The sequence below is a fragment of the Micropterus dolomieu genome, linkage group LG04 (genome assembly GCF_021292245.1).
Source record: "Micropterus dolomieu isolate WLL.071019.BEF.003 ecotype Adirondacks linkage group LG04, ASM2129224v1, whole genome shotgun sequence".
Taxonomy (NCBI): Eukaryota; Metazoa; Chordata; class Actinopteri; order Centrarchiformes; family Centrarchidae; genus Micropterus; species Micropterus dolomieu.
Window position 1 is genome coordinate 32,235,150 of NC_060153.1, and position 12,518 is coordinate 32,247,667.

Consider the following 12,518-nt stretch of genomic DNA (forward strand, 5'->3'; position numbering starts at 1 on the left):
CCGATTAAACTTATTTTAGTTAAAATGCCAAAAATCAGACCTATGAATGGGAATAACTTTAAACTTTAACTTATTTTGTTCTTATGAAATGTATACAGCAGATTTAAAAGAGGGAGTTTTGAAAATGAAAAGATTCTAATTGTCTGTCACTGATGTGCAGGGCTGTAGCCAACCATTGAAATAAGCTGTGAAGGAAAGTGATAATTCTCTATCTGCCAGTAGAGATGACGGAGAGGGAATTCAGTTTGTCTTCAGAATTTTTACGGTACTGATGATGAAGATGAAGGTGATGATGATGATGATGATGATGACATTGGTCATTGCAGGATTTGATTTGATGAGACTACCAGCACACAAACACACATACACAAACACAGACACACACTCCACCACCACCATCACTCTGAGTCTTAGTTCTTTGCTCTTTTACCTTTCACCGATAACATTTCATTATCAACTTTTAATCTTTGAAACTTTTTGAATGTGAAATCATTTAATTAGAAAAAAAGAAACATGTTTTGTTCCCTTTTTTTGTGGGCAATATTAAGCACTGTACCTACAGTACATAGCTCTGTATAAAGATATACATATATGTGAAACAGTTGAGGTGAGCAGCAGGGAGAATGATTTCCTATTGGTTACAGAGTCTGGAGGAGGTGGTTCAGTCCCAATGTCCTGAGTTTTTACTCCCTAAGAGAGCTGCATTTACATGCACAAAAGATGGGTTTTTGCAAAACACCACGAATCACTTCCACAAGTGATTTCACAAACACAATCCTTGTGATCGTGCTTGAGATGATTTTCACATGATAATGGATATATTGGCTGAATTAAAAACATTTAAAAGGTTTGGCAATCATGAAATGTACAAAAAATGTTAATTGCAGTAAAACAGGTAAAAATGCAAAGCCACCTGTATAGTCTGTTAACAGGTAGAAATGGTGATGATACGGCACCTCAGCCTATTATAGAATGTGTTGGGGGGTTTTGTATTAAAGACCATGAGCAAATCAGAGCAGTGTCAAATTGTAAAAATACTATGTGACCAAATCTCTCAAAATCTTTTTTTTGTGTTGTGTAATTGCAACTGAATTTGACAAAGATTATGTACCACCAGTGTCGATAAAGGGAGACTCCGCCAGACTCGTGTCCTTTTCAGGTGTGTCTCGGCTGCATACAGTCAATATTTTTAAGGGTCTAATTTTACAGTAACAGTATTCTATCATTTAATTGCCTGACAATGGATGTCTTGTCAGTGTTTTTAACCTCTGATAAAAGAAAAAAAAATAGTTTTGTGCACTTATTGACCATTGTGAGCTCTCTCTCTCTCTCTCTCTCTCTCTCTCTCTCTCTCTCTCTTATTCTTGGTGTGTAAGTGCATTAAGATCCCCATTGTGGGACCTGTGTATAGTCTTGCAGCATTGGTTATATCCTGAAGAAATAACAATGATGAAAACAAATGAATTCATTATAATGAAGATAATCTTATTCTAGGTAAAAAAAAAAAAAAATAAGACAGTGAATCTAGTTGTTGTTTGTGGCATGGTAATGCATTCAATGGTCATAATTTTAATGATTAAAACAATACAAAAAAATCATTTCTTTCCACTGGCGCTGTTTTTCCTCCACTTTTCAGCATGCTGTATTGGGATTCCTGTTGCTAAAGATGTTGCTAAGCTAGCTTGCTTGCTCAGTTGTTTACCACCAGAGCAATATATTGTAGCCGTTTGACGAAATCAAGACGTAAACGAGAAGTCCATACCTGTACATTTCTGGCATACAAGTGCATGAATCTATGATTGCAAGTCTTAAGTGATATGATCATGGTGTTCTCTATTGTTGATCCTAATAAAGCAGATTTGCAGATTTGGTGTAATGTATTGCTCTGGCCACCCATTTTCCTGCACCCACTCATGCTGCCCATTTATGCACCACAGCTCTGGATGTCCAAATTATTTTTTTTTAACCTTATTTAGAAGTGATTTATTTCTGATTTCTGATGTATGCTTGAAAAAACTGGCATGTGTTCACAACAGTCACTGATATTGCATACTGCATAATACTGCATAAATAAAGCTCCATGTAGCCTAGCAACAAAAACAATCTGCCCAGCTCACATAGACAAATCACCATCTTCAGTGGACACTAACAAAGCAAAATCATAATTTAGAGCTGCACAATCACACTTGAAGGTGAAGAAGAATGATTGCAGGCCGCAGTGACTGAACACTGGCAGATGATGTGATCTCTAAATATGGATATGGCTCCAAACAGACAAATTCTACTAGATTATCCAACAAAGGTTAAAATCAAGGGCAACTGGACTTGGTTGAAGATACTGGAAGACGTTTCGTCCCTCATCCAAAGGACTTCTTCAGAACTGAATTTTAACCTTCGTTGGATAACTATGACCTGGATGACTGAGAATCTTCATAGACATCTACTGGATTAGTTTTTCATTTGAACAAAAAATAAATAAATTTAGGCTACATTTCTTTACAATACAATCTTTACCAGACGGTGTAAATATAGCCTAAATAAAGCCAAAGCACCTACAATCTGATCTATATGGTTTCAACAGCCGTGAGAAGATCCAGCTGCTGCTGACAACAGGAAGAGGATGTGATCTGTCTGCTCTTCGTTCGTTTAAGTCTCCTCATTTACTTTCTAACCCAAGTCTCCTTGTAAACATGTGTATTGACGCGTACTAATCCCGTGTCCTTCTTGTCTTCCGTTCACTGACCATGGCTGAACATGGATACACCATTCCATAACTCACACACATTTGTGACTGTATTAAGAAAAGTGACCATGCCAGCATAATAAACCATGAATTTGGCCAAAATTATAGTAATTCTATGATAGCTAACATTATATCTGATTTTCAATCCCCTGTGAGAAAGTTTTGATCTAATTTATGCAACTATAAATTCTCAGCTCAGTATGGATAAAAAAAAATTACAGTCTGATTACAGTCTGTGACCTTAAACTGATCATCATGTGTTTTTCCAACAGCCTGGCAGACGGTGGCTTTTTTATTTGTAAAGACATAAACTTGCTTGCATATATAAATAAAATGAAATAATACACTTACTGTACTTGTTAACAAGGAAACATTTTGAGTTTGCGTCTTCATTTTGAGGTTATCTGAAAGGCTTTATAGACAACTTTTAGCATTTGACAGAATTGTATTTGTTGGTTAATGCTATTGGTTAATTGCATATACTGTATATAAGAAGGTGACGTCACCCGTTGGTTTGTGGACTACAGTTGTGAAGCCTCGAGTTTGGCCGATAGGGCGCGCCCATGTTGAGTTTTTGCAGCCAGCTGCACCGGACGCGACCATATGTGGACGAGACGGCGGAGCTAACGGCTGTGTGTGGAGCTAGCTTGCTTAGCTAGGTTCATCTGTGATTCACCTTAACTGTCATTTTAACAGGGCTGATAAGTTTGTGTAGCGAACAGAAGGCTTAAAACTAAATGTACTCACCAGAGAAAATGAACAGCCAACTCCTAATAAGCTTTTTCAACGGCGCTGGTTAAATTTACACACTGCTGTGGTTGGGTTCAGAGTCGCCCCCTGCTGGCCGTTCAATAGTATGCAAGTTTCAGGGACTTCAGATTGCTGACCAGAAGCTTCCCGCTTGGTCTTGGAAGAGACAATTTTTTTTAAGATGTCTACCACAATGTTAAAGCTCAGAACAGTATCAGTTTTGGTGGCTGACAATCTAAAATAAAAGCGACATAATCAGCACTGGTAGGAGATTTTAACATATCTCTCTAGGTTTTTCATAGCATCTGGTATTTATGTGTACTGATACGTTTAAGACACATAATCACAGTTACAAAGCTGTATTGTAGCTCCATCTTATAACTCATCAGCATTTAATACCAACAAGTCCACCAACCTAAACACCAACATAGGTTCTCCTGAGTGAAAGCCCGAAGTTTGACCCATCCGACCGCCCCATCATACCTCCTTACGCGGACTTCATGTCTACGGCCACTAGAGGTTGCAGCTACAATAAAAGTAAATGTGGGTCGTAACGAGCTGCACAAACGACCTATATTGTCGTTTTTCTGGTGAGTGAAATACTGTTCTGAGGCCACATTCGGATGGAAATCTATTGAAAAGTCCCGAATCCTCAAACATTTCAGTCAGGAACTTTTATGTTCTAGTGTTTTCACTGTAGAGTATTTGGTTGCTCTGTCAAATTAAAACCAAACAGCAGAGGACTCAGAGGAGAACACATTAAAACACCACAGTCTAGAGTTCCTCCTCTGTAATGGAAAAAAAGAGTTTTTCACAGGCTAAAATGAATATGTAAATATGTAGTTGGAAAGGTCTGTGTAGATCGTGTATTTACAGAGTGACTAATATGTGTAAAGGTACAACTCAAGGTACAAAGTCGTTTATTTGTCATTATACAGCTCAAGGTTGTATAACAAAACAAAGTTTGTAGTACCTTCATACTACACACAGAACTTAACATATAAGTTAGTGTATATTAAAATTTGGTAACATATAAAATAATAATAAAACAAAAATACAGTTATGTATATACACATACACGTATACACCCCGAACATTCTGCACTGCTTTTTTTGAATTGGCGTGGGGTGAATGATCCGGCCTTGAACATCCCGTGGAATCCCGTGAACAAAACCTTTCACGACAATGGCATAAAGCTTTATTGCACCAACACGACTCTTCAGCAAGCAAGCTATAAGAAGCAAAAGTATATAATGTACATTGTAAATTCTTTAAAAGAAGCCAGCTCGGTATTCTCAGTATGGATCTCATGGCAGAGGCTGTGAAGAGACCAAAGAAGATTGGTTTAGCCGCTAGTATTAAATCTTCACTTGATGTTAGCGAACTTACTGGATGACACACTCAACGGAAGTTCTCTTCCGTCGGTTGCTGGCTAGCTTGCTACCCAAGTTTCAAGCAGGCTTATGTAACTTTTTAATAAAATAACAGATGGTGGTGTTTAGCTGGAGCCTGGAAAGTGGAAAACATATCTGGGCTCAGCAGCCTCTATGGACATAACGTTAGCTAATGGCAGAGGCTAAGAGACCAGAGAGGATGTTGACGGAGCAAGCCGAGAAGAGAAAAAGAGACCAAGAAAGAGGTTCCCGGATGTTGGCAACAACTCCAACACGTTCTCATCTCAACGCTTTCAGACAGCGTGACAAAGCGTAAGGATTTTACGCTAAAGGTACCCTTCAGCGTCCGTATGAAACGCCCCCGTTTCCTACGTTGCAGCACTTCCGGTCTGTACGGGACGCACAGACACTAAAGGTACCGTCAAATACCTACACTTTGTCAATCTTTCTCAAATCGTCGCTATATGACGCCCTGAGATGAGAACGGGCTCCAAGAACTTGGTGAAATAAAAGGCAGCGAGACAGATGCTGGCCTTTCTGTTGGACTAGTAAGTATTATAGCTTTGTGTTATTATGTTGTGTTTTTGTTTGGCTGTTAGCAATGTTGTCGACTTGCTAGTTTTGGATCATAAGTAATGTAATCATAACAAATGAATGTACACAGCTCACCTTATTTACCACAGTGGTAAATTACTCAATAATGTTGCTTTAAGATTAGCCAATAAAGCTGAAGAGTTAAACAGAATTTAAACAAACAGCAGTCACAACCAGCAGTCTACTACATAATGCATAATACTAATGTGCTCAGTTTTCTCTGTGAATCAGAGGGAATTCAAAACATATGGCAATGTAATGCAAAATATTGAGAGGGAAGGCAGACCTAATGCAACACAAAGGTATTTCAGAAAACACTCCTACCATGACAGCAAAACAGTCAGTTGTCAATGTAGTCACCTCCCCGATGTTTCTTCCTTGACGCTCCTTGAAGCACATTTTAATGTAGCGAGCTAAAATGGCAACAAATCTGTTTGTTTCATTTATCTACTAATATAATAGCGGACATTTAGTACATAATGCCTTGAGCTCAGAAAACTGCCCATCAAATAATCAAGCAGATTGAATCCACACACCAGGGAAATGTTCAGTTTACAGTCAAGATCGACATATATTAACATCCACTATAAAGACAATTTATGTGTATCTTTACATATATATATATATATATATTCAACACATGACATATTGTATGGAAGAGGTGAAAATAGTGTTATTCTTTTCCATTGCAAAAATAACATTGTTACATTGTTGTAATTATAAACTGCTTAAAATGTATTGGGTTGTATGAAATTGTTTAACAAACACATTAATTAAAAACAGATGATATACAATGGTTTCACTATGTATTGGAGGTACAATGTATGTGGTTCAGATAGAAAGGGGTGACGGGACTTTGAGTAACACAGTATGAAAGTGCAATACAAAAATTCTTTCTTTCTTTCACTATTTATACAAACAATCTGATATAAATGAAAAATAACTATTGGACTTTTTCTGCAGTTATTTAGCAGAACAAAATATTAAGAAAACCAACAAACATATACCCTTAAACTTAAGTTAATAGACCGGTTTTTATTTGCTTCAATCACTGAACTCACCCTGCCTGTAGGATAGCTGTCTGAATGGAACAGGCCTTTACACAAAACTGGGAATTAGGCTACTATCGAATGGTTCATTTCAACCTGCAGTAGACTATTGGATAATGTATCGATAATGAATCATTCCTTTGCTTTTAATTTAAGTTTTAAGGTATTTAACATTTTAATATATTGTCAACTTTATGGTGTTGGAAGTACTGGGTATAAATATCTGAAAAGTCAGAAACTTGTCATTCAATGCTCAGAGCTGATCGTGAAATATTAACAAACGTGATTTAGGCATTTCAGTATGAAGCTACACTTGTCAACTGAATTAAATGATGCCCAGGTTTTCGTAAATGACATCATCAAGCAACTGGTCCGTGGCTTCTGTTGTGCTGGATGAGGAAGCAGAGCTAGAAGGGATGGTTTTTGAGGATGACGAAAGACTAGATGATGGTGTTTTGCAGACTTGAGCGTAAAGGTGGGCAAATGGGTCTGGTTTGCTTTCATTTTTACGAGACACTTCCTCTTTTTTGCTTATGGGCTCACTGTAAATGGGTTCATTATCTGCACAGCACTTTGTGTTTCCCTTGCTCTGACTGAAAGTTTGTTTATTCTGGAGTGGAAATATTTTGTCGTACACCTCCGAGTAGACTGAATCTGGGTGATCAATGTTAAATAACGGAAGTGGAGCAGAGGAGTTACGAGGGATAGTGAGAGATTCTTTTGAACTGGGGGGTTTGAGTGGGAGAACACTTGCAGGGTCTACATACAGGGCCGAGTTTGGTTGCCGTTTTGGTACAGATTGGATACAGTCAGCTGGGTCAGCATATACAGCTTCTGATTGGTCACCAAGCTGACCTTCAGAGTGGCTGTCGTGTGTGGGGATCAGCGGGAGAGGCATGAGGGTGATAGAAGCTGGCTGCTGTGATACACACTCTGATGAACCAACCAAATCTTCTTGAGCGTGTGCACTCTCTTCTAAAGCAGCAGATTTCCTCTCCTGTGTCCTCGGGTTGTTCTCCAGAATGGCAGCCATACTGGTCATATCAGGTATTTTGGGGAGAGGGGAGTGAGCCTGTATGTTGGTTACAATAACTTTCTCACCCTCTTGGTTTTGGTTTCCTGAGGTAACAGTTGAAGTCTTACGTTTGATGGTACTCTGAATCAGGGAGAATATTTTCTCAGCCTGCTGTGTCTCAAAGATGAACGTTCCAGGACCTGAGTCACAGCGTCTACCTGCTTCAATGGTTAAGGCCAGCTAGTAAGAAAACACAAAGAGGCATATAAAGCATGTTCATGTAAGCAGCAGTTCTATAAATGAAAAGCCTGGGAACCTTTCGAATCTGCAAGCTCGGGTTTCATTTGCTCTGGCGTATACGTCTGGCCCAATCAGACAGATACAGATTTCTACCTGTCCTGGATACGGTCAGGCCAATCACAGCCATTTATCTAACATGGCATGAGTTAGATACGATGACAGAGGAGCGCCATTGAGACATTTTTATAAACAATCTAGATGGCTGCCGATGGCTGCACCGGGTCTATCAAATTGCGGCCAAAGGCATTTTGGTCTGTGCCCGCTGATAACGACCCTTGGAAAATGAAGAGGTTCCAGACTAATATGGCGATTCCAGGCCCGGCTAATATGGGATTTTTAAGTCTGACACCGTTTTTGATATTTGAATATTTTAAAATCCGATAGCCGATTTATCAGCCGACATTCTTTTTCCCCTCTTATTTTAAGAAACACATAACATAAACAAAGATTATCCCTAACATTTGTCATGTTGAGACCTCACCGAGATACCCTGACATAATGCTGTTTAAAAATAAACTTTGTTATTGTTAGAAATAGTACTTTGAACAAAAGTACAACAAAATATATTAAAGTTTTGATAAATAACAGTCAAATGTATAAAATTACAGAAAACTATTTTAAAATATCTGATTCATTATAAGTTACTACGACTAATGAACGTTAAATTAAATAGTGTATGTATTGTGGGGACCAGCCCCACCAATATAGTACTACTACTACTAAAAATACTAATACCATATATCATCTCTCATGTCATTGCTATCATAATAATGATAAACAGGGCTCTCCTACACAGGCAAATAATTAGATATGTATATTTTTTGTCATGCAGTAGTTATTACCTTACATATAATCTGCCACGATGAATGCTTTCTACATCTAGTTTCACCTGCACGCTGTTAATTCTATCTTCTAATGCTGCAGAAACTATTATACCTAACACACTTCTGGCTCTATGACACAGTGACGCAGAGGAAAAGCTGCCCTTGAATTAATCTAATTCGACATGACTGTCTGCAATGAGGACCTGCAACTGTGTGTTAGATACTGGTTCAACTCACGACTATTCACAAGGCTCCTCTGGTTTAATCATTTCTCACACGGCAACTGTAGAAACTACAGTGTAATCGTCCACTGATAAACAGGGCATTAGCTTTGTGGCTAATTTAGCAACAGGCAGCGTTATCTGCTGTTGGTGATGTTAGAAAATATTTAGAAGTAATTAAATGAGAGTAAAATGAGAGGCCCGGTCGCTAGATCTGCCAAACTGTTAAATAAATAAATCTACATGCATGTCTGTCAGCAGCGTAGCCTCCAACACGAGGTTACCGTAACATTAAACACACTGCTGAGCCTGGAGAGGGCCGTGAAAAATGGGAGGGTTATCAGGTCTGGTCTCCGAAGAGGAAAAGTGATGAGGGCTATTTTTATTAATATTTAAGTCATATAATTGACGTGACAAAAGACCAACTCACCAGGAACACTGAGTGTGAGAGCTACCAGGACCTACTCACCGTAGCTCCGTGTTCTGACGATATATGCTGCCTTATTGAAAAATGCTACCGTAGCGCAAATCGACAGCATAAAAATCCCATAAAAAACTCTCACAGTATTATGACATCTTCTGTTTTTTGATTATATTAAAACATCATTTCAGGGGCAGCGTATACTGATATCTAATATCTAATATCAAATAATGCTCCCACTACAAAATCATTTTATATTGCACCACTACTCCATGTGTACTGTACGGAGACGGGGAGCATGTTGAAATACTATATTATGCCGTCTTTATTTAAGATATCAGGAGTAGCGTCTAATAATGTTGTTGTTTTTTTATATTACTGACAGATATTGACCGATCAGCCACTTTCTCGACGGCATTCCCAGCAGCAAGGTTGCACAGATTTATGGGCGTGGAAACAGACCACGCTTGTGGGTCATACACCTGCGCAGTAGCACATCTCGATAGGTATCATAAATCGACAGAACACCGGCTCTGAGCTCCGGTAGACCGCTGTCAGCTGATGTGTGGTTCTGTGGTGCTGCAGCGCGCCCTCTGGTGGGCAAACTATGCAACACTCATGACATGAGTGAAGGATCTGACTCTCTGTTTCCCTTTTTTAATAGTCATATATCGGCCGATGCAGATATATCTGCAAGTGACTTATATCTGCCGATAATATCTGCAAAACGATAAATCGGTCAGGCTCTAATCTCTGTCATAATAATAGACAATATGACAGTAATAGTGGGGCTGCATTATCTCAGTATGTGTGGGCTTGGCTTCAGAACCAGAGGGTCACCTGTTCGAGTACAGGACAGACCACTGTCAAAGGTGCCCCTAAGCAAGGTCCTGAAACTCTAACTGCTCCCCAGGCCCTGCACAATGGCTGCCCACTCCTCCTAATTAGGATGGGTAACATTTACATTTATTCATTAAGCTAATGCTTAATATCCAAAGCGACTTACACTTGTTATATCTGTCAGAGCAACTAGGGGTTAAGTGTCTTTCTCTGATGTGTCACAGTGGGAATTGAACTCATGTGTCTTATCCACGGTCCCATCACCACCCCCAGGTTAAATGCAGAGAACATATTCTGCATGCATTTTACTGTGGATAAACTGCATTATCACAGTTCCTACCCTTAGATAGCCTATAATTCCATTTTAATGGTCACGGTAGGATCAGTTAAAGGGGACATTGGTATTATTTATGATATTAAACACCTCACCTTATCTTTTCCATATCGTCTCAGCAGTTCATAGGGCCATTCTCTAACAATGTTCTTCTGTGTTTCTCTCAGTAGCAGTGCCTCTTGCCCCACCTGGAGCCAGTACGACCCCTGCAGGCCGCAACGTGTCGCTGCATCGTTCCTCTGAACCACCACCCAGAACTCTGAGACTGGAAAGAAAAAGGAGGATATTTTTTTCATTACTATTACATTACATTTACCAAGTATGGATAACTCCACAGATTCTGCTTGTCTCTATCACAGTAAACTGTCTAGATTTGTTGCCTGCAGATACCTTTGCTTTGGCTGGTTAGAATGACAAGTAACTAGAATGAGAAGTTACCTACAGACTCTGCAGGCAAATCAGGTATGTATTGCTTGCAGCCAATCACTTTCAATTCAGTAATTAAAAGTAATTTGTGGAGCTCAATGACTAATTATTTGATATAACAGAGGGAAAGAGTTTGTGAGAGGTGGAGAGCAGAAATTGCATAGGAGCAGAAGATTTACCTTCATCTGTTGAGGCATAAATCTGGTTCTCCTCCATATGATGATGACGAGAGCCTGAGCCAACACCTTTCTGAAAGAGAAACAGAGAGCAAGGAAATGAAAGGGAAGCACAGAGTTATCAAATGTGCTGCATGCAAACTGATTTATACTACTTACAAAATTTGAATGCTGCCTACTTATGGTCCGTTTTGCCAGAATAACAATAATCGGAGGCCTAACAATTATTGATGTAAATTCTGTTACCTCTCACCTGAAACGTGCTGTGACACAGTTTTTCTACCCACTCCACACAGTCGTCTTTGAGTGCAGCAAACACCATTGTTCTGTCCTGTGTCTCTACACAAAATGCTGACATGTTCTCCTGCAAACAGCACAGATCGCAGCTTGTAGTACTTCTTCAACCATTAATGATACATGTGAACATGAAAGGCACTAGAAAGGCTGACCATGGGACAGGCCTCAGCATTTGGGGGGAGTCTGAGGACGCTGATCAGCTCGGACAGTCGGACAACTTTCAGCTTCTTTTCCTCACGAAGCTGGTGATGTCTCCTGACCCCAGAACCATGATCACCTCCAGCACCGCCGCCTGAAGAACACATGATGGACAAACAGACACAGGATTGTTATTTTGAAATAGTTTAAAGTAAGTTATGTAAAGCAGTTTTTTGACAATCCTTTCAACTTACAGGCTAAAGTCAAAGTGAACTGCTTTTCATATTGTGACTTGAAACACAAAGATATCCCCTTTATCCCATTGAAAAGGAACAATATAAAGCAACACAAAGAAAGTACAGAGCAAGGGAGAGGAATGCCTGGACGAGGACACGGTAGAGGGAGAGGAGTCAGAATGTCAAAACACTAGCACATTTTCTTACAGCAAAGCATTTACACGTCACGGCACTCCCGGGCGACCAAAACTCACCATTTGTACAACATGTAAGTAAAAATCTGAAGTCGCAGGGACAAATTTTCTAGGAGGAGTTCATTAAATCGCCTGTGGAATGTGTAAATCGCCTGTCGTGGAAATTGTGTTCCTGGTGAGAGGTTGAGCAAATAATTGAGTTACAACGAGCCGTTGTCTTTTAAGAATTTCTTTAACAGAAAAGCATAAACAGAGAAGTACTGCAACAGAATCAGCTGACCCAGAGGCTCTGTCTCCTAAGACAGTCTGTCCCAGAGCAAACAACGGCATGATCATTTACACAGTCTGAGCATCTATGTTTTGGGGAACAAAAGATGGAGAAGGAGAAGAACAGCTAGCGAGGAAAACAATCAACAACCCCACATCCCTGACCTAAACCCCACACATGTGGACAGACTGGAATAACAAGAACAATAATAAAGATAGAACAGGTTAAAGATTTAAAACAATATATAAGACATAATAAAAGGAGAAAAATAGCACTCTTATAAGTACTTGCATAAAAG

General features: G+C 39.4%; 1 protein-coding gene across 1 annotated transcript in view; it reads right to left on the reverse strand.

Moving 5' to 3' along the window:
- Nucleotides 1–6,855: 6,855 nt before the first annotated feature.
- Nucleotides 6,856–12,518, reverse strand: part of dok1a (docking protein 1a) — a 13,293-nt gene continuing 7,630 nt past the window's right edge. Inside the window, exon 7 of the mRNA XM_046048503.1 lies at nt 6,856–7,785. Coding sequence (XP_045904459.1) covers nt 6,856–7,785 — 930 coding nt within the window. The remainder of the gene's footprint in view (nt 7,786–12,518) is intronic.